This window comes from Aulonocara stuartgranti, assembly GCF_965226115.1.
Source record: "Aulonocara stuartgranti genome assembly, chromosome: 7".
Lineage (NCBI taxonomy): Eukaryota > Metazoa > Chordata > Actinopteri > Cichliformes > Cichlidae > Aulonocara > Aulonocara stuartgranti.
Window position 1 is genome coordinate 39,865,492 of NC_138945.1, and position 26,699 is coordinate 39,892,190.

The 26,699-nt window shown below is 40.0% G+C and overlaps 1 protein-coding gene across 1 annotated transcript in view; it reads left to right on the plus strand.

The window, feature by feature from the left end:
* Window positions 1–606: 606 nt before the first annotated feature.
* LOC309712231 (CD5 antigen-like) overlaps window positions 607–26,699 on the plus strand; it is a 229,228-nt gene continuing 203,135 nt past the window's right edge. Inside the window, exons 1-6 of the mRNA XM_082542886.1 lie at window positions 607–701; window positions 797–895; window positions 6,827–6,932; window positions 8,172–8,198; window positions 8,295–8,594; window positions 13,872–14,177. Coding sequence (XP_082399012.1) covers window positions 642–701; window positions 797–895; window positions 6,827–6,932; window positions 8,172–8,198; window positions 8,295–8,594; window positions 13,872–14,177 — 898 coding nt within the window. The 5' untranslated portion in view covers window positions 607–641. The remainder of the gene's footprint in view (window positions 702–796; window positions 896–6,826; window positions 6,933–8,171; window positions 8,199–8,294; window positions 8,595–13,871; window positions 14,178–26,699) is intronic.

The window sequence follows — 26,699 nt, forward strand, 5'->3', positions numbered from 1 at the left end:
ACAGGAATGATCCTGTCATGTGAATCCATCTCTGTGAAAACAGTTCACTTTGCCATCCACAAATGCAGGCTGGAGCTCCATCATGCAAAGAAGGAGCTGTATGTGAAGCTAATCCAGAAATGCTGCTGATTCCTCTGCAAGAGCAAACATTGTGTTTCATCTCTTCTACACAGCACAGGTCAAAGCACCTCCAACAAGCCTCCTGGTAAGATCACACCAGGTTGGTCTGTTGGTAAACCTTTTCACATTAAATATTCATATAAACACTTACAGTAATAATAAAAAAAGTGCACAATAACATAATTAATGTGAATTTGTCATTAAATGTCAACCTGTTTGTTCTGTCTTTATTTAAACTTTATTTAGACTAATCTCTGTAAGTTTCCAAAGACTCCCCTAAAAACTGTGTAATCCAGGTGTTCAGCAGTCTTATACACCTACCTGTTGTACAAGGTAAAAATATATGACACTTCTAAGTATGTAACTTTTTTTTTGTGAACAACTTTTCTTGTTTATTTCATAAATCGTTTAATTGTGTTGTCTTCATTTGTAAAATGATCTGTGTTTTCAGATTCTCATCTCACACGCACACTGACATGTTGGTTCTGTCCTCGACTGATCTCCAGTCAGAATTGCTCTTTATGTTCATGAGTTTTCTCTCATGTCCTCCTCAGGAGTCCAGGCTGAAGAGAAGTCTACAGGTAAGAAGAAGAAAAAGAGATTTAAAGAATTGCTGGAGCAGAATCTACTAAGTTTGATTTTAATATTTTCAGACATAAATTCCTTTTCTGTTCAGAGTCTGATAATGTCAGGCTTGGGAAGAGCCAGTCGCTGTGCAGGAATACTGGAACTTGCGAACTGTCACCTACCAGCATCTTTTGACGTACCTGTTCAGGTAAAACCATTTTTGCTATCATCTTTTCATAACATGTGACAACTAGTCTGTGTAATATCTGGAAAAATTCAGAGACATTTCTAGTAAAGCTGTTTCTCTGCATGTATGAATGTATGAATCTGTTTGTTCATGGAAAAAAATTCTAATTTCCTTTCTGAGATGATGAGGAGAAAAAAAAGATTTCTGAAAAGTGTGTTGCAGTGTAATTTGCAATAAAAATAAAAATATGGTTGTGAAAAAAAAATCTCATGCTGCATTTGAACTCACAAATAGAGGCATTGCTCCCCATTCAAAATGATTGGGTTTCTACTATTAGAAAAAGGGGACTATTTCAGCAAACAGAATTTTCTGCTTTGCAACAATTCCACCGATAATACCCGCACTCGTGGTGCCTTGAAACAACCACCACCAGCATCAAGCTATCATCAAAAAACAGATCTTCAGGTGTTCTCTGGACTCTGAACTTCATCAGTTTCTCCTCACCCACACAGAGTCTTTCACATTGGGCATCTCTTTAAAAGGTGGCAGTTTAACTCTGGTCAGATCATGGTGCTATCTGACTTGGCCCCCCAGCTCTTGCCCCCACTGTCACTCAACACCAGATCCCCACAGGGCTGCGTTCTCAGCCCCCTACTCCAGCGGTCTCCAACCTTTTTTGCGCGACGGACCGGTTTATGCCCGACAATATGTTCACGGACCGGCCTTTAAGGTGTCGCGGATAAATACAACAGAATAAAACTAGTACCGGTACCGAAAAAAAGAAGATTTATTAATAACACATGTGAAAAGACCCAGGAAAACCGAGTTAACGATAAAAACGATAACAAAATAACGCTGAAAACCGATAAAAACCCTGAACACCATACATTTCACACCTGAGCCTCAACTCTCGCGGCCCGGTACCAAACGACTCACGGACCGGTACCGGTCCGAGGCCCGGGAGTTGGGGACTGCTGTCCTACTCTACACCCAGTACACTAATGACTTCACACCAACCCACCCAACCAACATCATCATCAAGTATGCCAACGGCAGATGGCTGCCCCTCCCTGATCCTGTTTCTGCTGGATTTGTCTTCCTGTTAAAAGGGAGTTTTTCCCTCCCACTGTCGCCAATTTGGGTCATTTGATTGTTGGGTTTTTCTCTGCATGTATTATTGTAGGGTCTACCTTACAATACAATGTGCCTTGATGCAACTGTTGTTGTGATTTGGTGCTGTATAAAATTGAATTGAATTGAATTGACATCATTGTGGTTGGGCTCATCGCTGAGATGAAACAGTGTACAGGGTGGAGGTCAAGAACTTGTCCCTCTGGTGCTAATTAACACTGCCCAGAAAAAAGTTGCTGCCCTCTGCCACCCCTGGAGGCCATTTCCAGATCCTCCTATCTTAGGAAAACCAGGGCCATCACAGGTGACCCCTTGCACCCCGCCCACCACCTGTTTGATCCGCTGCCTCCTGTTTGGTGCCTTATGTCAATCAGAACCCACACCTGCAGACTCACTAACAGCTTTTTCCCCTGAGCCATTCTGACTGCTAACAAACACTATCCCCAAACACCCCACCCCTGCCCACCACCTCACTAATCTGAGCCATAGTCTGAGTAACCCTCAGGCCACTCACACATGGACTCTACACTCAGACCAAGTCCTTTTGCACCACTCCCAAGCATTTTGCTCCCCAGTGTCTCTCTTTCTTGTTAGGTACCTGGATCTGAGCGACCCAGGGTCCCTGAGCAGCTATGGACTTGTATCATATTATATGTGTTTTTGATGCACTGTGCTGCTGCTGCGCTGTATTGTTGTCCATGCTTATGTATATAGCATGGACAACAGGGGGCGCTCTATGGAGAAGTGGAGGCTCCAGTGTGGAGGCCATGAGTCTGCTCTCCTGGACTGTAGAAGCTCAGGCTCAGCTAGAAACAGCTGCTCAGCTGGCAAAGCTGTTGGACTCACCTGCTCAGGTAGAAGAGGAGCTGCAGCTTTGATGTGGTTCAAACTCACTTTATTCTTTTACTGATGACTCTCTGCTTTCTGTTCAGAGCCTGATTATTTCAGGTTAGTGGGAGGAGCCAGTCGCTGTTCAGGTATTCTGGAGTTTAAGCTGGGAGAATGGAGACCGCTCATTGTTAAAAGCTTGGCACCAAATGAAGCCAGACTTTTCTGTCAATATCTGGACTGTGGCTCTGTTGTTTCTTTAAAAAACAAACATCAACTTGGATATGTGTGGGAGATGAGTTTTGACTGTATTAATTCTGGATCCCCGAGCGGCTGTGCAGTATCACACATATATATATATATTCACATGCACTGGATCTAAAATGCTCAGGTAAGAGAGCTAAGAGGAAGTTCTCAGCTACAGAACAGTTACTTTAATTAAAACATGATAAGATGTTTACTAAATAATTTAAAAAAGTTAGAACAATGTGAAAACAGAATGCAATAATTTGCAAAATGTGTTAATTAATATTTTAATCATAATAGAGCATATAGAAAACGAATCAAATGTTCAAACTAAGAAAATGTAGCATTTTAAGATTTTCGTTTAAATACCACTTATATTTCCAACCTTGTGTTAACCCTGTTCCAGCTTTTTTAAATTCAGTTCAATTTTACTGAATTTTATTATATTGAGTCACAAAAATAGTCGCCTCAAGGCAAAGAAAACAGAGAAAACCCCAAGAATCATACGGACCCCTATGAGCAAGTGCTTTGTCAACAGTAGGAAGGAAAACTCCCTTTTAACAGGAAGAAACCTCCAACAGAACCAGGCTCAGGGAGGGACAGCTATCAAGACAGACATTTTTTTTAAATTTAACCTTTGTTTATACAGGTAGTCCCATTGAGACTCAGTGTCTCATTTAGAAGAGAGACCTCTTCCAGACAAATATTAAAATTACAACAATAAAAGAAACAATAAAATAGCTACATTTGTCTAATGTACACAGTCATATCAAAGACAACAACAAGTAACCAGTGATGATTTCAAAAAAACATTTGAACGTTTTCGAAGTCTGCAAGTGAAATCAGTTCAGAGAGCTTTAAATCCTTCTATCTATCTATCAATGTATTCCATGACGACAGGGCCACAAAGGAGAATGCCTTCGCCCCAGGTTCTGTACAAACTGATGGAATGGTGAATGAAATGATGTCCTAAGACTGCAGTCTATGACTAAACTGGTTGCATAACATGTGCTCTGATAAATAAGAGGGCAGTACACACACACACACACACACACACACACACACACACACACACACACACACACAGCCCTCTTGTTGCCAATTAACCTGGATTCCTGAATTGTTTGTTATTAGATAAAGGTTTTAACAGCAGTGTTAAAATGATCTATTGTGGAACTATGATTGAAAGCAGCAGTGATTTTCTCTGTGCTTATCAATACTAACAAGTTTTCTACCAGTTTAATACCAGTGCTTGGTACCCATCCTTAATGCTGAGTACACCTTGGGTGAATTCACACCCAAGAACCATATGTTAACGCAGGGAGTGAAAAGTGCAATAAAGTGTTAGCTTCAAATACAGGGTGACAGGGTTTTTTTTTTCATTCTTTCTTCCACTTTTACGAAGTCCACCAATAAACACACACACCTGTTGCGTTAATGCATCAACAATCAGCATGAAAGAACACATGCTGGAATTTGAACTTAAAGCACCGAATAGTTGCTAAGAGTAAGAGGGAATTCATGACGATGTTTTTCAAATGTGAAGCATAGTTTTGATCTTCTTTTTCTGCTGGCTCAGTGAAGCTTGCATCTTCAGAATCCATGACTTGTTGACCTTTAGCACATATTTGTGTACATTCTTGCATTTCTGGCAAAATACATTTATTTTAAAAATGGATTCAGGAGTTAATGAATTGATATCGCATTATTCATACTAAAATCGAATTAAATCGGGGAAATAATTTTTTAAAATCCACCCCTAGTTATCAGTTAATGCTACTGAGTTTGGTTAACAAGGTGTATCCATGCACTGTGTAATGCACAATGGGTGCATTACACACCTACAGATATCTACTAACTGGTGCTAAGTAACAGAGTAATAAAATAGTAGATAAAAATATTAGGATTGCAGTCACTACAAATGAAGCACAAATGTCTTGTGTCACACAACATTCAGACCTGCCACATACTCGCCTGTGTGTTACAGTTGAATGTGAGTGATTTACTACTTTTACTGTTTTTACTTTCAGACATGAGTGATGCAGTCGGTCTGATCTGTGTGCTGTCATGTCTCTCCAGACTAGCAACAGTCAGAACTAGAGTTGACAGGAGGGCGCTGAGCAGGTTTACTGGGACCTCTGTGTTTGAGAAGTTTAAGAGGACAAAACTCAGGGAGCAGAGGATGATCTCCAAAGAGCATCATCTCATATCCAAATGAATTTCTGCACTAATGCTCAACCAATGATTACACACTTTTCCTGTTCTGTATCAAGTTTTCTTTGATGTGCATGAAAATAATTTGCTCTGCTTTTTGTAATGAGCCAATTAAATGGAACAACTTATCATTATCATCTAATAAAGTTCATACAGACAGATCATTTGTTTGGAGGAATGTTTGTGCCTGCAAGTGATCGTATCAAAAACATGGCTGCAATTCGCCTTGAGATATTTATCAATGAATATGACTGGATGAAGTATTTACTAAAGATTTACTAACACCAGCTTTTAACAAAAATACTGTAAAATTGTTCTAAATTTTAAAAATCTATTTTTTCAAATATTGTATTGATTAATTTATCATAATTTCAATAAAAAAAATACTAATTTTATTTAAGATCAAAGATTTCCAACAGGACGTATCCCCTTAATGATGTCTATTTCCAAATAATAACTACAACATATCTTACTGCAGATGTTTGAGTGTAGCAGTAACAGAAAAATGACTGTGTGTTTGAGCTGGTTGTGTTTGTCAACAATGTGAACTTAAATTGTAAAAAATGACCTAAAGAGCTCTGTGGAGTTTTTGTTGATGTCTCTAATATATAATATAATATAATATAATATAATATAATATAATATAATATAATATAATATAATATAATGTGATGTGTCTTGCCTGGCTTGCCTTAGACATAGTGTACCAGATATAAGGTAATAATGGAAGTAGCACAAATAGAAATGAATAAATAACCAGCTATAAGAGGAGGAACCGATAGAGATTCTATGTAGCTTTTCTTGTTTGGCAGCACCACTCATTCAGATCACAGTTCTGATTGCAAAGGCTGCCTGACAGGATCGAGGATCTTCATACACACCACTTGCATGAAACATGAAAGCCAGTGGTTAGTGACCACCAGGTTCTGTGTTTCAAGTTTCAGGTGTTTAGTTTATTTTTACTTGTTTTTAGTTTCCTCCCTTCTTAGGTTTTGTTAGTTTAGTCATTGTATTCCTGCATCTGGGTCCACACTCTTTTCACTCCATACATCTGCCATAGATGACGTGACAATCCAATGCTTTTTGAATAATCAGGACAAAAAATGAGCTGGATGACAAGATCCATGTAAAAAAAATTAAAAATAAAAATGGATTATCTCAAATTGATTATTTTTGTCTTTACATCACACTTTTTAAGCAAACGGGCCAGGGGGCATGATGGGAGTCTGAGTGTGGATAACCATGCTGAAAGGTCAAAGGATCACTTTACACAGAAAGAAAAAAACACACTGAAGTTCAGTTCATTTATTTTAAGAACAAAGTGCAGGTTAATATTTACTGTAGGAAAACAGTCAGTATTTAACCTCGTTCTTCTTGTACTACGTTACATGACCATAAATGGGAATGTCAGAGGACTTACGGGAAGTCTGCTAAACACAGCCGGGAATATATGGGTTCAAATGAGGTCAACAGATTTGAAGATGAAATGACAAAATTAGACACAGTGGACTCAAGTCCTGCCTCTCCCTACAGATAAATACTGAGCACAGCACAGAAGACCATCAGAGACGTCTGTGTACATGGATCATGCATCATCATCATCATCTGCTGCTGTTGCTGCTGCTGCTGTGGAGCTCAGGTAGGACTGTACTTTAAAAATTCCCAGTTAGTATTCACTGAGTTGACTGGACCATTAAAGAACCTGATCACACACGCACGCGCACGACATGACATGACATGACACGACACACATAACATTCTGGGTATCAGCTGGAGTATCCAGAGGACCCTGCAGGCTCACAGAGAACGTGGCAGACAGCAGCTATGAGCACACTGACCTCTTGCTTTGTGGTCACCGTCTAAAGCACGTTGATTAAGAAGACTGAGTTGAATTGGTGATACCAGGCGGAAGAAAAGAGAACAGTGTGGTGACCTGATGAAAGTGGTGCAGAGCTGAAGGAGCCTTTGTCTCTGCTTGTTTGAACTGAGCAGCCAAAGGATAAAAGTCCCTACTTGTCACCTTGCTGATACGTATGTGGGTCTTCTGATTCTGCACTGAGTGATTAAACATAAACTCGACTACGCCGATGCTGGGAATGATGATTTTCTCAGATTAATGGTTCATTCTAACGTGTACATGAAGCTTTGCTCTGAGAGAATAACAACTGACTACAGTGACTGACATTATGTGCTGCCTGGATTTTAAATACATCATGATGTTAACTGCTTCTGATACTACACATTGACCTTGACTATAACTCTGTCGAGATAACTCTCGTGTGCTTTGTAGTTGATGATTGATTCTGTAGGGTTACCACAAATTTTGACTTTGTACTTTCTTCATGAAGACTGATCTCTGCTTCCAAAGACTTCACTAAAAACTGTGTAACTGTTAAGCAGTCTTATACACTCACATGTTGTACAAGGTAAAAATGTGTGACACTTTTAAGCATGTAACTTTTTTTGTTGAAGGATTTGGACACAACTTGCTGAATAATTGGTGCATAAAATTAACGTCAGATACAATTAAAAGTAAGAATATCAGTATTATATAACAACAGAAGGAGAAGTTGTCTCTGTCGGCCTCTGTGCTGAAGGCAGACATGCTGGACACGCTTCTTGCTTTCTTTGTTTTTGTTGAACCTGCACGTTTGTGGGTGTTCAATAAATGTGGCAAAGAACATTTTTTCTTTTGTTGATTTTCAAAAATCATTAATTGTGGTGTTTTCATTTGTACAGTGAGCTGTGTTTTCAGATCCTTAATTCACATGCACACTGACAAAACATAAAGTATACTGGCATGTTTGTTCTGTCCTCGACTGATCTCCACTCAGAATTGCTCTTTATGTTCATGAGTTTTCTCTCATGTCCTCCTCAGGAGCCCAGGCTGAAGAGAAGTCAACAGGTAAGAAGAGAAAAAAAGAGATTTAAAGAATTGCTGGAGCAGAATTTACCAAGTTTGATTTTAATATTTTCAGACATAAATTCCTTTTCTATTCAGAATCTGATGATGTCAGGCTTGTGGGAGGAGCCAGTCGCTGTGCAGGAATACTGGAGCTGAAACATCAGGGAGAGTGGAGAGCAGTGAAGGGCGATTCATGGACTCGGAAGGAAGCAGCTGTTGTCTGTGAACATCTGGACTGTGGCTTTCCTGTTTCTGTTGGAAGAAGAGAGGATGCCTCGAGTAGACCAACAACGTGGTGGATCAGTCGGGACTGTCTTCTGTCTCGATCTCCTCTGGGGCAATGTGCAGTGTCTTGGGAACTGCCACCTACCAGCATCTTTGACATAACCTGTTCAGGTAAACCCATGTTTGCTATCATCTTTTCATAATATGTGACAACTAGTCTGTGTATTTATGGAGAAAATCAGGGACATTTCCATTGTCGCAGTAAGGCTGTCCCTCTGTAGTAGGAATCCTTTTGTTTTCTTTCTGAGATTATGAGGAGGAAAACAATATTTTTGAAAAGTGTGTTGAAGTGTAAATATGCAATATAGACTAAATGTGATGTTGAAAAAAAAACTTCATGCTGCATTTAAACTCACAACCTTCACCACACAAGGCTGAGGAGAGTGAGTGGTAACTCTGCCACTAATCCACAGCTGAGAGAGAGGCATTGCTCCCCATTCAAAATGATTGGGTTTCTACTATTAGAAAAAGTGGACTATTTCAGCAAAGATACAAAATTATGAAATATAGACTTGTAACACATAATGGAGCTGGTTAATAGTATGAACAGTCTGTCTGCAACAAACAGTGTCAGAGTAGTTAGTCGGTGAAAAGAAGTAAAACGGCCAATGACAATAACCTATTGTCATTGGCCTTTCAAAAATTGCTGCTTTCAAAAATTCTCCTATCTTCCACCATCTTGAATTGATATTATGTGTTTATATCCATCATGAGATAAAATAGGCTTTGGATCTAATAAATTTGAAAGACCAGTAAACACCATTAACCTTCTACAATGACATCATGAGTTCCCATAGCTGTGGTAAGGATTTCAGAGGTTTAGGAAGAGTGTATGTAGATCCCCTCTGTAAGATTTCTTAACTCCACAGTGACATCATTGCACCTGTTGAGTCCCAGATACCACAATGAACTTTATTCACACTTTCCAGACACGGCGATGAGAAGTTTAATAACTAGTTTAATGACATTGTAATCTACTATGGGATTGTACAGCACATGGATAGTGGATAGCAGATAGTGTCTCAACAAATCAGAGAATGTCTACCCCCCTCCCTTGACCCCCACCAGTTTGCTTATTGAGCATGGAGGATGCCATCACCATCATCCTTCACAGAGCACTGAACCATCTGAAGAACAAGAAGAGCTATGTGAGCATGGACTACAGCTAAATGTTCACCACCATAAACCCAGACATCCTCACCACCAAACTGGACCACCTTCAGGTCCCCCTGCCACCTGATCAAAGCCATCTTAATCTCCCCCCAATTGTCACTCAGCACTGGATCCCCACAGGGCTGCATTCTCAGTCCCTTACTGTAAGCCATTAGTGTCAAACTCTGGCCCGCGGGCCAAATTTGGTCCGCAGCCTAATTACATTTGGCCCGCAAAGCCAATACTAAATTATTATTAGAGCTGGCCTACTGGTATTATACAGCTAATATATATATTGTTTAGTATTGAGCTTTGCTTGTTCCATATTCAGTTTTTCAGCAAAACTTGTTTGAGTCTGTTGTGAGATCGATCAACTTTAGACCAGACAACAAACGACGGAGGCTCCGGAAAAGTGCAATCAAACGATGAGTTTTATTATCACAGGAGAACAACCAACCGTCAGCATACGGAATGGGTTGCTCTGACAAGAATACATTGGGTTCTGGTTTTATAGGACAAAATATCACACCTACGTCAATGCAGTTCAAAAATACATGGTGACAGACGGGCAAAAGTTCAATTCATGCAGACAAGGGTACATCACGTACATATGACCTTACACCGACATATAACTTCTCCTTTCTACATTACTTGCCTTTTAAGGTAATAACTTCAGGTCTTAGCATCTCTGAGAGCTAATGATGGACCCTTGTCATTAATCCCTAAGTAGAGTACTTTGCAGCCAGTCTCAAACTGAAGCAGAAGACGCTTAGGCCTTCACTCAAACCTGCTACTAGATTAATATGTGTATTGTAAGCATGCATGCAATTAACCTGCTATGTTCTCATCCCCCCTCAGCATGTATCATCTGGACACTCTCACCAGTGAAGCTTAAAACCTTCTAGAATGGAACATCAACTCTAACCAAGCACATTTATGCATTGTGTATAGAATGAACTCAACCTGTAAAAATAGAAAGGTCAATGTGATGACAGACATATTCAATGCAATACAAACCCTGTAGGAAATATTACCGATAAATGATACTGTGAAACATGTTATTAATACATTCTTCATAAGGCAAATTATATGGTAGCAATAAAAGAATCTCTGAATCCCAACAAGTCCATAAGAAGAGATTCATTCTTAAATCTGGAGGAAGATTTTTTTTTCAGTAAACATTAATGTTAGCCCGCGACCTTGTTCCAGTTTTGAATTTTGGCCCACTGTGTATTTGAGTTTGACACCCCTGCTGTAAGCCCTGTACACCTATGACTGTACACCAACCCACCCACCCAACGTTATAGACCAGTATGCCGATGACACCACTGTGGTTGGGCTAATTTCTGATGGAGATGGGACAGTATACAGCGTGGAGGTAGAGAACTTGTCCCACTGGTGCTCAGAAAATAATCTGAACATCCTTAAAAACAAAAGCACTCATAATGAGTCACAGACAGTGTCACGGCCGAGGCCGACAGACAGAAGGACTCAGAAGCAGGACTCACACGAGAAAGTGTGATGAACAAGATTTTATTTAGAAGACATGAAATTGCAAAATCAACTAGACAGTGAACTATGAACTAAGGTCTACAAGATCAGTGAGGCTAAAAACTAGTGAAACTATGACAAGGGAAAAACACAATGACACTGAATATGTGAGAAACTAAATCTTCATCAGGAATGCTTTAACTCAGGGGCATGGAGAAAAGGCATGGGCTTCAGGGAATGCACCCAGGAGTCTCAGTACATCTTTGAAGGCGGAGAAATGGCAGGGGGGAGGTAGGTGGTCCGGGTAAGGCTGCTGGGTTTCAGGAGCAAGGAATCTGTGAAGAGCAATAACTGTAGCAGGAGGGCAGGCAGCTGAGTAAAGCTGACGGGAGCAGAGATGAACAGAGCTGCCAAAGAACTCTACTCAGACTGAGCTCCTGATAGGGGATCAGTATGAGAACAGAAAACAAAAACTCCTCAGCACAAAAGCACACGAATCTTCACACCGTAACACCCTGAAAACACGTGACAAGCAACAGGGGTGGGTGAGCAGGGTTAGAGTAAGCCAATGCAGACAGCAGCATCACATGGCGGCAACTCTACGCGTTCCAGTGCAGAGATGCGCGTCGGACGAGGGGCAAGCATCCGAGGTGTATGTGTGTGTATCCTGTGTTCAACTTGAGAGAGAGTGTCCTTCACCCGGTTAAGCAAAAGTCAACAGTCTTCAGCCAATGCAGGTGTACTTGAAAGAGACTAAACATAGTCCCGTCATCAGGGACAAGAATTTGTTGTTCCTGAGCTGCATGAGTGAGGGAGATGATTGTTTGAGTTAGTGCAGACAAGTGCACCAATTTTGCAGTTGTTCTTAATGTCCATCACTGGTCACCGGGTCTATCTATTTCCCATTGCAAAGCCGTGAGCTTCTCTACAATCTGTTTATCCCAGGTAGGAAGGGGTTCACGGGTTTCAAAATGTACAATGCCATCAATCTGGTCAATGAAACCATGTGTTTATTTAACGCCATATATGGGAAGATTGTAGAGAAGCTGAGCACTCAGTTCAGTCTGAGTACTCACGGCTTACCCATTATTAAACCCGATTCTTTGATCCCCATGATAGAACAGAGAAAACCCAACTCAGAGTGGTCAAAACATTTATAATTCTTTATTCAATCATCTTCCGGAAGAGGGAAAGCCCTGCACAGCCCAAAGCCAGTGGCAGGATCTCTAATATTAGAAGCTAAAAATGTGTCTCATATACAGTATAAGAGCTAACATCTCCAAAAGTTCAGGAGTAGTTAGTCATTACAACAAGTGTTTGTGAACTAAAAATCAAGAATGTGGGATGCTGTTTGTCTGTGATTTGGAGAGCCCAGCGCTGCTCCTGATGAAGGGAAAACCAATTCTGCAGGGGAGACCTACTTTGGCACTTGTGCAGGTGAAGCCAAAGGGAAGATGCTTCACCATATTTTCTAGTCTTTGGCTTGGAAGGAAGTTGGTTTGGAAACACATTTGGCGATGCTTCATCTCCTGCTTTGCGTTTGTGTGGGAGCCCTGTCCATTACGCTAGCTCTGCCCTAAACCATGATGGTTGTTTTGAGACCCCCATGTTGCTACACTTCAGAGAAAATTAAAAGAGGAGGGAAACTTACAATTGACCCCCTTAAATACTCTTTCTCATTATTGGATTCACCTGTGTATGTAGGTCAGGGGTCACTGAGCTTACCAAGCCGATTTGAGTTCCAATAATTAGTTCAAAGGTTTTGGAATCAATAAAATGACAACAGTGCCCAAATTTATGCACCTGCCTGATTTTGTTTAAACAATTATTGCACACTTTCTGTAAATCCAATAAACTTCATTTCACTTCTCAAATATCACTGTGTGTCTCCTGTATGATATATTTAACTGGCATTTTTATTGTAACAACCAACGATTTATACAGGGAAATAATGACTATTAACAAGGTTGCCCAAACTTTTGCATCCCACTGTATGACGTAACATGTGAGAAGAATGTAACAACACACAACCACAATAATATCAATAACTTGAAAAAAACAAGCGTGCACATTTTTTACCACCAAGAGTCAGCAAATCAGGCTCACTGTAAACCACCAAGAGCTCCAATGAGAAACAAATTATACTAATAAAATGTCAGAAAGTGACCAGCAAGGATAGAAGCCATTTTAATGAAAGATACAATCAGATAATATTAGAGTATCTTCATGAAAAGATGAAAGCCTACATCTTTTCCTTCCATTTTCTTCTTTTCTTCACATGTAATGCAGCAATAGTACTCGTAGCAGTAGTAACAGCAGTACTAAGGACTGTTTGTGAATGAGTCCTGGTGTCTTTGTCCCTTTTTCAGATAAACTTGGTTGAGGCAGCACAAGCCTGTTATTTACAGTGATCCTGATTCACTAATGTTCACATTGTGGTGAGAACAAAATCACCAGGTGCCGAAACATGAATTTTTCATGCATATTTATTTATTTATTGCACAGGTTAGGACCATTCAGATGCACATATTAATGACTTACTGAGAGCTGGTCCGGTGTTTGAATCTAAATGTGGTGTTAACATGTCTGCGGTGTGTGCCGTTATAAAGATGTGTTCTGTTGTTAATGATGAAGTCATGTTGAGTTGTGCTGAGGTTGAATCAGTGAATAGTTGTTTGCTGCCATCTTTTTCTTGTGTGTCTGCTGTCTCTGATCTCTCTGTTTGATCTTCTCTGATGTCTCCAGACTCTGTCAGGCTGCTGAATGGTTCCAGTCTGTGTTCAGGCAGACTGGAGGTGAAGTCTAACCAGAGCTGGTCCTCAGTGTGTGAAGCTGACTTTGACCAGCAGGATGCAGAGGCGGTCTGTAGGGAGCTCGGCTGTGGGCCTCCTTCGGTCCTCCAGGGGGCGCTGTATGGAGAAGTGGAGGCTCCAGTGTGGAGCAAAGAGTACCAGTGTGGAGGCCATGAGTCTGCTCTCCTGGACTGTAGAAGCTCAGGCTCAGCTAGAAACAGCTGCTCACCTGGCAAAGCTGTTGGACTCACCTGCTCAGGTAGAAGAGGAGCTGCAGCTTTGATGTGGTTCAAACTCGCTTTATTCTTTACTGATGACTCTTTGCTTTCTGTTCAGAGCCTGTCAGGTTTGTGGGAGGAGCCAGTCGCTGTGAAGGAATCCTGGAGCTGAAACATTTGGGAGAGTGGAGACCAGTGGAGTCATTTGATTGGAGGATGGAGACAGTTAATGTCTTCTGTGTACATCTGGGTTGTGGTTCTGCTGTTTCTTTCAGACAGAGAAAGATACCTCAAATAAGAGCTGTATGGTCTGTTTTAGGTCATTGCCTTCTGACCACATCTGCTCTACAAGATTGTGTATCCCAATATGACTCTGACAACTCCCTCTATCTCACCTGCTCAGGCAATTAAGAGGCCAGGAAGCTCTTAGAACCATTCTCTCTAGGTCAAAGAAAGAGACTTTTTTATGACTCAAACTTTATTAGATTTTAATATACAAACACCCCCCCCCCCTCCCAAAAAAAAAAAAAAACAAACCAAAAGATAGCAGAATAGCAGAATGGACATTCCCAGTAACAAAAACAGAACAAATTGAGAATCAATGCATATTTCCATCCCCCCCACAAAAAAAAAAAATGATGCCAACATTTCACATAGACCACATTACAGCTATCCTATTTAGTCCGACCTTAACTACTTTAGCCGGATACGTCACTGACCTGTATGTAAAAAGTAGTTAGCCCACTTATCATTATAGTCGTCCAGTCTATTTGGCAGTCTATATGATAATCTTTCGTAAGCTGCCACTTGTCCCAAAGAGGTATACCACTGAGAGAAGGTAGGAGTCGATGAGGCCTTCCACTCTTTCACCAGCAGCTTCCTCCCCAGCATAATCGCCGTTTGTACCCAATGAGCAAGAGAAGTGGATAAGTGACTCAAAGCTGAAGGGTCTCCTAATACATAAAGACTGTTCATAAATGGGACCCCTTGACCTACAACCTTCTCTACTACAGTGTGAATATGAATCCAATAATCTTGGACTTTGGAGCACCCCCAGAGCAAATGTTAAAGTGTGCCACTTCCTTGCTGGCATTTCCAGCATGCATCATCAGTCGCTAGACCCACCCTATGCAACCGTGAGGGTGTCCAGTATACTCTATTTAAAATCTTAAATTGAACCTGTCATGGTCCTGGGTCTTTTGACCCAGCGTTTTAAGTTTGAGTTTATTTTGTTCATTAGGTTATCTAAGTTCATTTGGTTATTAGACTCCTTGTGTTTTCTTGCCCTGTATTTAAGCTTCCCCTCACCCTTCGTGTTTCATGCTGCGTGTCTTATGTTATCAAGTTTGTATTATTATGCCTAAGTGTTTCTAGTTATTATTTTCCCCTCGTGTTTCCAACCATGTTAAATCTCCCCTGCTCTTCATGCGTTTCATGTCTGTGTCTTACGTTGTCAAGTTCGGGTTGTCATGTCTATGTCTCATTATGTTTCCTGTTTTATTGTGAAGAGGTCTGGTGTTCTGTGTTCATCATGTTCAGTTTTACTCTCCCACTGTGACGTCATTATGTTCATGTGTGCCAGCTGTTTCCTCATGTGTCTCCACTTCCCCTAATCACCTCCTGTGTATTTAAGTCCTCTGTTTTCAGTGTGTGATTGTCAGGTCGTCTGTTGTCCACGCCATGTTTCCTATGCCATGCTTCCAAGTTTCTTGTCTAGGTTTTTCTTATTGTTTGTTTAGATTTCCCAGTTTAGGTTTGTGTTAATTTTGCTTCAGTTTGCCTTGCCCTTTGTTTGTACCTTTTTTACCAGCCATATTAAACGGCTCGCTTTTTGTTAACATTAAAGTTTTGTTCCCTGTTCCTTGGAGTCTGCATTTTGGGTCCTTTTTCAATTCATACAGTCTGCCCTCGCCAGACTGTGACAGAACCAATCTTGAACTCAATTCGCGTGACATTTTTTTCAGATTCCTGAGGATGCCATTCCATTCCTCCACTGTAAAGTTGAGATTTAAGTCCATTTCCCACGTTCTTTTGAGGGACAGTGTGTTAGGATCAGAAGCTAATAAAAGCATTTTGTAATAAGCTGATGCCTCTTGTCCACGCCCAAAGGTTTTTTTTTTATTTCCTCCAGAAAATCGCAGCTTAAAGGGAACTTTGCGAATGAACCACATGTATTGGCCATCAAATGTCTTAGTTGCAGGTATTTCCAAAATTCCTGTCTAGGTAAATCAAATTCTTCTGCAAGTTTTCCAAATGATTTAAATATACTATTTTCATAAAGATCCCCCAACACTGTTATACCTCTCTGAAACCAGAGCTTCCAAAAGAAGGGTAGTTTAGAAATAGAAAGTTTGGGGTTATACCAAATACCAGCAGATTGGTTAAGATATGGATCAAATGTGAATAATTTGGACATTCTTTTCCATACTTCTTTCAAATGAGAAAGTACCGGGTGTGATTGGATACGGGGGGACAAATTAGTTGATAAGCTATATAATGGTGTAAATGGCGAGCAAGCAGTACTTTCAATGGAAAACCAAGGAGGCACTTTCTCAGGGGGTAAGAACCAATGTGCCAAATGCCGAAGAGAAAAAGCATAATGATATAAAAGTAGATTAGGCATCCCTAACCCACCTCTGTCCACTGGTTTCTGCTGTTTTCTCAGATTCAATCTAGGCTTTTTATTATTCCATATAAATGACTTACAGAGCTGGTCAAACTGTTTGGTGTATTTCAAAGGAACATGAATTGGTAGAGCCTGCAACAAATAATTGAACTTAGGTGTACATACCATTTTGATTACGTTTACCTTTCCCCACATTGAGAGATACATCTGAGACCAGCGATCAATATTAATTTTCATATCACTGAGTAAAGGTTCAAAATTTATCTTTATCAGGTCTGACAAATGAGGCGGGAAGGTGATGCCTAAATACTTAATGCCCTTCTGAGGCCAGGAAAACATACCGGTTTGAAAAAGTGACCTAGGACAATAATTAGTTAACGGAAGGGCCTCTGATTTGGTCCAATTCACCTTATAACCAGAAATAGCTGAAAACGTATTTATTATTGCCTGCAAGGAGTTTAAAGACTTTTCTGGGTCTGATATAAAAAGCAAAATGTCATCGGCGTACAACCTCAGTTTATGACAGTCTCTCCCTATACTGACACCTGGAAAATTGGGCTCCCTAATAAATAGCCACTGCCAGCGGCTCAAGGGCCAGAGCAAAAAGAAGTGGAGAGAGGGGATCCCCCTGCCTGGTTCCTCTACCTAGTTCAAAAGAAGGCCCTATTATTCCATTTGTGAGTACTGATGCCTTGGGGTGTGCATATATAAGCTGAATCCAATTAATAAAGCTTTTGGTAAAACCGAAACACTCTAAAGTAGCGAATAAATATCTCCACTCGACTCTGTCGAATGCCTTTTCGGCATCCAGCGAAATTGCAGCTATGGGAGAATGGCTGCCCTGAACCGCCCACATAATATCAATTAACCTCTTAATATTATCAGCTGAAGAGCGTGAGCTTATGAAACCAACTTGATCTACATGTACAAGAGAGGTTATTACCCGGTTTAATCAATTAGCCAGATAAAATCTTACTATCATAGGAGGTCAGACTTATCGGTCTGTAGCTTTTACAGTCAGTGGGGTCCTTATCCTTCTTTAGGATAAGTGTAATGATGGCTTCAGATAGTGAAGGTGGGAGCCTACCCTCTTGAAAAGATTCCTTATAAGTGTTTAAAAGCAGTGGCGCAAGATCTTCTGGAAAAGATTGATAAAATTCAGCTGTATATCCATCCAGGCCTGGTGCTTTATCAGAGGGCAGGTGTTTAATAACTCCCACTATCTCTTCAACGGTAATGGGAGTGTCCAAATATTTCAGTTGATCCACTGTCACCCTAGGAAGATTTAAAGATAACAAAAATTTCTTTATATCACTCTCTGAAATGCTTGATTCCGAGCTATAAAGATCTTTATAAAAATTACTAAATATTGTATTAATTTCTTTAGGTTTAAAGAAAAGACGTCCATTATTATCTTTAACAGCTGAGATCATAGCCATAGTCTCTCCCTGTTTAATATATCTTGCTAAGAGCCTTCCGGCCTTATCCCCTTCCTCGAAGTGTTTTTGTCTAGCACGAAATAGAGAAAATTCAGCTTTTTGTGACAGTATTGCATTAAATTCATATTTTAACTTGGTCAATTCATTCAAATTTAATGAAGAACAATCATTTTTAAATTTTAAATCAGCAAGTTTAATTTGACGTTCTAGATTTTGAAGTTTAGTAATATTTTGCCTCTTTTTAAATGAGGCATACTGTATTATATAGCCTCTCAGGAAAGCTGAGAAAGAGCAAAGAAAGAGACTTAATAATTTTGAAGTCACCCATTGGTATTAACACATCGCCTCCAGTTGTTTTTCATCACAACTGATGATTTTCGGGGCAACCGTGGCTCAAGAGTTCACAGTTCGTCTTGCAATTGGAAGGTTGCCGGTTCGAGCCCCGGCTCCGACAGTCTCGGTCGTTGTGTCCTTGGGCAAGACACTTCACCCGTTGCCTACTGGTGGTGGTCAGAGGGTCCGGTGGCGCCAGTGTCCCACAGCCTCGCCTCTGTCAGTGCGCCCCAGGGCGGCTGTGGCTACAATGTAGCTTGCCATCACCAGTGTGTGAATGTGTGTGTGAATGGGTGGATGACTGAATGCAGTGTAAAGCGCTTTGGGGTCCTTAGGGATTTACCATTTTCAGGAGTTGAAAATAACACAGTTTACATTAAAAGATTTAGTGTTATCAGCTAATGAGTTTGGTTAATAAGTTGTATCCAACAACTCCATCGTGCTCAGTGCCTCTTGGGAAAGTCCCCCAGCAGCTAAACTAAAAGGTGTGTTATACTTTGTGAGCATGGTCAGATTTTCTTGGATTTGAGTGATGTCATTGTTGTTATCAGACAGTGAGATTAAGGCTAAGAGCATAAATTCACAGCTTGCAATTATTTTTGACCTAGACTTTAAACTACAATGTAAACCTCAAATAGAAAAAGAATTGTAACAGTGATGATTCCTTGTTCAGGGTCACCTGATCTAGGCAGGTTTATCAAAACTAGAAGTCTAAAGTGGCTCCGTGGTTCTTCACTGCAGTGCTGGAGGACAAGGTACTGTATTCACGCCAGACATCCGAAGCTTCATTTGGTACTTCACAGCTTGGGTACCTGATTCAGCGGTTTATAAGGAAGTGAATCATTGGCGGGATTTGTGTTGTGTTTTGGTAATTTTTGTGAGTGATAGTGAACCAGTGCGCAACGTAAAAAGACACAGAGCCGTATTATATATATATACATACACACACACACACACACACAGTGCTCAGCATAAATGAGTACACCCCCTTTAAAAAGTACAAAATTAAACAGTAGCTCAGTGAACGAAAGAACAATATCCAAAATTTTCACAAGGCTGAGTTTTACTGAACACTTGTTTAACTCCATAACATGAAATTAAGCTTAATAATGTAACTTAGATCATAAAATCTTCAGTTTTACTCAAACTGGTTGAAGCAAAAATGAATACACCGCACAACATAAACTACTATATCTAGTGTTTTGTATGACCACTGTGATTTTCAAGGACAGCACCAAGTCTTCTAGGCATGGAATGAACAAGTTGGTGACATATTGCAACGTCTATCTTTTTTCATTCTTCAAGAATAACCTCTTTTAGAGCCTGGATGCTGGAGAGTGATGCTCAACTTGTCGCTTCAGAATTCCCCACAGGTGTTCGATTGGGTTCAGGAGACCTACTTCACCCTTCAATCACCTTCACCCTGTTTTTCTTCAGAAATGCAACAGTAGCTTTAGATGTGTGTTTTGGATCATTGTCATGTTGGAAAAGTGCGTGACGACCAAGTGTACGCAGTGATGGCAGCATCTTATAGAGCAGTACATTGTTGAGTTCATGATACCATCAATGAAATGCAGCTATAAACTATTAGTTCCAAAAAACAGTGATCTTTGTTTCATCACTCCGGTGTATAGAGTCCCATTAGTCTTCATCTTTTTCAGCATGAGCCCTAGCAAATTCTAGGCATGCTTTTTGTCCATGGTCTTTAGGGGAGGCTTCCTTCGTGGACGATACTCATGCATGCTATTCCTATGGAGTGTGCACCGTATGGTGTCACAGGAAACAGTCCCTCCAGTTTGGCTTTCTACTGCTTTAGCTAACTGCAGTGAACTTGCATGGTGATTTTCTTCAACCCTTCTCATCAGAAGACGCTCCTGTTGAGATGTCAACTTAACTTGGCAGCCTGGACATCTCTGTACGATGGTTGCACTTCCATCTTTCTTAAAATTTTGGATCACTTTTGCTACAGTATTTTGACTGATATGTAAGGATTTGCTGATCTTCTTGTAGCCCTCACCTTTTTGTGTAAAGAAATGATTTCCTTTCTCAGATTTTCAGACATTTCTCTTCCATGTGGAGCCATTGCTGACAGCATGAAATGGGAAGGGCTTTTATTTGTTAAGTAATGCCCTTTTATAGTTACCCGTCTGCTGGACACCTCTTAAATGAATCATTAGACTCACTTGTGGTTAGAGCTGGGCGATATGAGATTTTTTCATATCACGATATGTTTTTTTCATTTCAGGCGATAACGATATCTATCACGATATAAGCCAAATAACTATATTTGTAAGATTTAAATGTGCCGTTGCTCACAAGTAAAATGTGAAATAATCAGCAGCTTGTTTTTATTTAAATATTTATTTCCCATAATAAGTTCAACAGGGTAGATGTACTTAAGGAACATGAGACTTTTTCAGATAAATAAAGGCAAATATTGCAAACTACACAAAAGGCAGCCGCTAAAGCGTTTAAGTTTCAAAATAGAACAATTCCACTTAGAAACAAAATATTAATTCTAAAAATAAATCTTAGTTTGTTTTACAGAAGAACAGACAAAACTGACTAACTTTTGTCAATATCAAATAAACTGAGAACTAAAAGGAAATTCTCAATCTCTCCTTGTTGTATAGCTGAGCTTTTCAAACAGTTTTAACAGTTACTTTAGTCTGACAAAAACCGAATGACGAATTAGCGCTTCCAGTCAGAGACTGAGGCCACGTCCACACGTACACGGGTATTTTTGAAAACTGAGATTTTCCGTTTTCGTTTTAAAAAATAATCCCGTCCACACATAAAGGCAGAAATGAAGGAAAACGCTGCTATGAACATGCCAAAGCAGCAGGTGGCGCTAGATTCCTAACCGTGCAGAAATGTTGGCCAATCAGAAGTCTAGAAGCCTCGGTGGGAAAAAGTAAACAAAGCTGGGGCATAGAAGCAGAACCGAGTCGTATGTGTGGAGGGACAGTAACTGTGTGTATATGTAAGCATTTAAACACTGCAGAGAGTAGAATTAACAGTAACAGTATTGTAGAAATTCATTTCACCGAAACAATAACGTGGCGCACAGTGTGACGCATTCACCAGTTTATTGTATTTCCAGACTTGCTTTCGGCACAATTTACAGTGCACGCTACTCTGTTTTTTGTCAGACTTGAAATAGCCGAAATACCTTCACACTACGGAACTTCTATGGCTCTTCTGTTCGACAATCTCTCCGGCATTGGAACCATCATCTGTTTTCTCTTCGGTCACGCTCGGTTGATTTTTCTAGTCGGCACACTCATTTCCTCCATTACCTGCTGGCTGCTTCCCAAACAAACACACGTGCGGCTTGGCACTTGTGCTGAACGTAACAAGTCACGCGACGTGACGCTGCGGCTGTGATTGGTTCGGCTCTGCGCTACTTAATTTGGATTGGCTGACCTTTTTTTTTTTTTTTTTTTTTTGAGGACAAGAGCGGCGAGGTCTATCGCGATAGCTTAATTTCTCTATCGAGTAAAAGTTATATCGCGATACATATCGTTATCGTTCTATCGCCCAGCTCTACTTGTGGTTTAATGCCTGTTAATTCGAATTGTGTAGTCTTAAGTGTGGCTTTTCTCCTAAGACTATAATTGGGGTGTACTCATTTATGCTGAGGTGTGTGTGTGTGTGTGTGAACAAACATCAAGAAGTCACATGCAAAGGGAGACCACACTATGGCACATGTTTAAACAGGGAAGGTTTATTTATTAAAATGATTTATTAATCAAATAGATCTAATCAGGGGCGATTCTAGGAGTGGAGCTTTGGGGGTGCTGAGCACCCAGAGAACTGCCCAGCCAGGCAATGAACTTTACTCGTCACGATGAGACTTCTTCCCTGGCTCTTTCAGTCCCTGCATCCTTACATGTCTCCAGTTGTCCCGTGTTCCCTCTGACTGTCTCCTTGGTGCATTTAAACCCCTGTTCCTCCATGTGCTCGTCATCTGCTGTCTTCGTCTCTGTTATCAGTCATCAAAATTTTACCATCTCTGTGCAAGTCTGCAAATTTCTTTATTAAATTAAATTAAGTCTCTCTGTGCCTGGGTCCTCGTCACAAAACATGACATCACCGTTTTGTACATTTTCACACAATTGAAGAAAACCAGAACACTTTTTTGAAAAGACTGTAACAAAATTATCAAATCTGATAAAGGTTATTTAAATGCTGCAAAGGAAGAATGGATTGGAATAAAAAAAAAATACATACCGTAACCTTAATTACGGGGGGGGGGGGGGGGGGGGGGGAATGACGCCAATAGTGAGTAAAAAGTAAACAGTATAATACAGATACATAAAAAAACACTCCCAAAACAGAATAAATTATTACAAAATATTAATAAAAAACTATAGAAATGGAGGCAGCTTTGCCTGTGGTAGAATGTATAGAATGTACGAAAAAATCTTTATTGCAGGCACTAATTTTATTAATTTAATAATACTAATTTTGTGTTGTAAAGTTTCTGAGTTTCATGCTTTCATAGTGGTACTTGGGAGAGCTTGACATTTTCTCACACTGTAAAAAGTTTGAGAAACACTGATAAGTGTATGTGTGCTTTTGGAAAACATTTAAATCTGCAGTACAGAATCTTTGAAACAAGCTTAAAATTTTTTAGAATATAAACAGAGCATCTGTTTCTCTTTACAGCTCCTCACTCCACCAGGGCTGTTTGGCTCTTTCTGATAGTGTGCAAATGTGATGTATGTACTGCAGCAGTCATACAGACAACTGGACAGTCCAAAAGTTGGCCTACCTATTACTGGCTGAGGTTTTATTAGAGTTGTGGTTGAACCACATAAAAATATATTATTAATTTTAATCTCCCCAATCAATGATAATGTTATATTGGAATGTTGTTAAAGAGGGTCAAATGTTTCAACCCAGTTTGTTTTGCAGATTCTGTACAGCAGCTTTAATATAGGGAGGACACAACTTCCAGATTGTTTGAGTAAAATCAGGTTTTTTCTCTTTGTCAGTTTAACAGTTTCTGTTTTGCCTGTCACTGTTCCCTGTCTGTTTTCTTACCTGGTTCTTCCTGACCTTGTACTTTCTCCTCACGTTCTCCTCTTTGGACTGAAAATCATACACAAATAGATTCAATTAGGTGAAAAATTACATTAATATGAAAAAAATACTATTAAGATCGCTAACACAAAGTCCTCTCTCAGTGTATTTTCAACCAAAAGGCAAATAACCAAACCACATGAACATCTATTAAAAGATATAAACATTGAAACACTGATCCAACATTATTTTTGAGAGACGGATCATTTGATTTTACACTTTTACCTGAATGTGGCTCCTTTTTAAAAAAAAAAACAAAACAAACTTCCTTATATCCATTATGAACTTGGCTGTCTCTCTGTACACAAACACACACACACACACACAATGGGAGTTATAATGTTAAGGGGCATTCAGTCAGTTAGCTAGTTAGTATCCATTTCAAACAGGACAGTGGTAACAACAATAGGCTACGGACAATTTGAAGTTTTAGATTTTAAATAGGCTGTATACATTTCAATGGGAGCAACAGGACGGTCAAATGTCGCTGATTTTACTACAGAGCAGGACGGATTGTAGGGTAGCAAACATAGACGGAAAACATGTTTTCAACACTGCAGGTTACCTGGTGTAATGTTTTTCAGTAAAAAGAAACATGGCCTGCCTCCTACCAACTATATGAAGAGTAACAGAAGGTAAAATGCAGCTAATGTGTCTTGTTTTAAGCCAGGCACTTATACCTCTGCTCCGCTGCGTCTCAGCCACCATCGCTCTGGCAGGGGGGTATCTATACTTTTGTTCTTAAAATGTTACATCTCAACCAAGTACTGTATGCTTCTTATATTTTTAGTAGTAAATGGAGGGAAAACGTTCTTTAGCTCCACCTGCTGGATACCTTTAGGATTATTGTTTCCAAATTTTAACCCAGTGAAATCTAAATGGTCATGGTGAGGACCAAAACCCCAACCCTAAGTTTTTGCAAAGTGAAAAAGGCTTTTTTGGAAGAAATGTGAACAGTTTTTGATGCATGTGAGAATCTTTGTTTTATTTTCTTCGACTTCTTTCTCAGTTCTGGTTGAACCATGTCTGTGCAATGACTCTATTTCATTTAAACTTTAATATCACTAAGTAAAACGGTCCCAGGCATAAAGAGCAATGAAAACTAAACATTGAACACATCCACCTTTGTGCTTCCGAGCTGACTGCAGCTGTAATTGATCCAGCATATCCCGAGGCTTCTTGTCAGTATGACCATTTGGGATAATCTAGGAGAAAAACTCTCAGACCAAGCATCAGAAAGAGACTGCAGGTAGGAGTGAGCTTTTAAAACAGAACACATTGAACTCAATCAGCAGATTACTCTTCAACAAGCTCCCAGAGAAGAAAAGGCAAAAAACTATGGAAGCTTGTTTCTGCCACAGAAATCTTCAGTGCTGCCTTCATTACCTCCTTCAGCAATGGATATACTGGAACCATTTATTAAATTTATGAAAGGACAGGAGAAAAAGCCATCCCATAATTTACAGCAACGGATCATCCAAGACTTCAATGAAAACAATCAGCAAAACTGACAAGGTGGCGCATGGGGTGTGATGTCATACCATAAGTTGCTAAAATGTTTAGAAGTTCCAAAAACAACAATAAGAGCTGGACACAAAACTCAACTTTGAACCTCACACTCTTGGACGAACATCTGATCAGCAGTTTATTTGCCAAGGAACCAATTTACAAAGCAGGGCTAATTATTGTGATGCCAGTCGCAGGGTGAGCGACAGGATTAGCATTGATATACAAAGACCCAGAGATTTCTATAATAACCAGCTTTCTGCCAAGAGCAGCTCAGAAACCAGGGACAGAGTGATGCAGGCCTGATAACCAAAATAATGAGCTCAGGTTTTTACACCCATGTTTCTCTCTGAAAACAATAAAGCAGTGATCAATATATTTCTGATTTAAGGGTTTATTTCTGATAGAGGTCGCTGGTATTGTGTGAGGTCCTGAAGTATGAGGCACACCCAAATCATGTGTCCTGTGCTGCGTATCATTGGTAACTATCACCAGATCACCATAATAATGCAGAAATCTTAAAAAAAAAATTAGAGGATCATTTGGCGAATTCTGTTACTTAACCATTTCTGCTTTAATAAAATTAGATTTCGTTAGTATCAAAATAATCCAGCATCATAATATAAAGGAAAATGTTAATAGATGAAATGAAATACTGAAAATGCTAATGCATTTTTTCTAAAGAAAAACAAATCATAATATTTTAAATTTGGCTGAGTGTTACTAAAACGAATGTCCGAGAAAATTAGTGATGGGACGTTCTGTATCGAGGCTTCGGAGCGTGTGTCGAGTAATGGAGGGGGCGTTTCCGCGAAGCGCGTATCGAGGCTTGCTTCATTTATGGGAGGAGCTGAAAATGATGACGTCCGAAGCCTCGCTGCCCGGCTGTACCACGTGACTGGTTCATGAAGTGGTTCGAACTTTGCCGCGAGCTATGACAGCGATATAAACCCCTCAGACTTCATTCAAAAATGTGGGTGTTTGATGGAGAGCTGCGGTTAGTGAGAGTTTGGAGACCGTTTGGAGGTTTATGAGAGTGAGGAGAGAAAGTCAGGAGAGAATGGAGCCAGCTAAGAAGAGGAGGATGTCCTCCCCTGTGTGGGAACATTTTGATCTTATTCCTCCCAACAAGGTATGTAAATTTCTACAGAAGATGTATTTCCATGATACTGATGCTGCAATACAATTTATGTTGAGCTGTCTTGACTTTTGTACAAGGTGAAGTGTTTGCTATGTGCCAGGGAGCTGGGATATAACAACAACACCTCATCCATGCTTAGACACTACAGAGCTTTGCATGAGAATAAGGGGAACAGCGATTGTGGAGCAAGACCAGGTGAGCCATCAAATGCCATGATAATATAGCATGCAGTAATGTTACTAAATGATATAACAATATTATACAGCTGTAATAAGTTACGTGTGTGATATTTATATTTGTGCTTTGTCTTTATTGTCTTTCCTCAGGAGAACAATCTCAAATAGATGAAGACCTGGTCAGCATGGTGATTGAGGACTCCCAGCCATTTAGCATTGTGGGGGACAAAGGATTTAAAAGATTTGTTAAATCA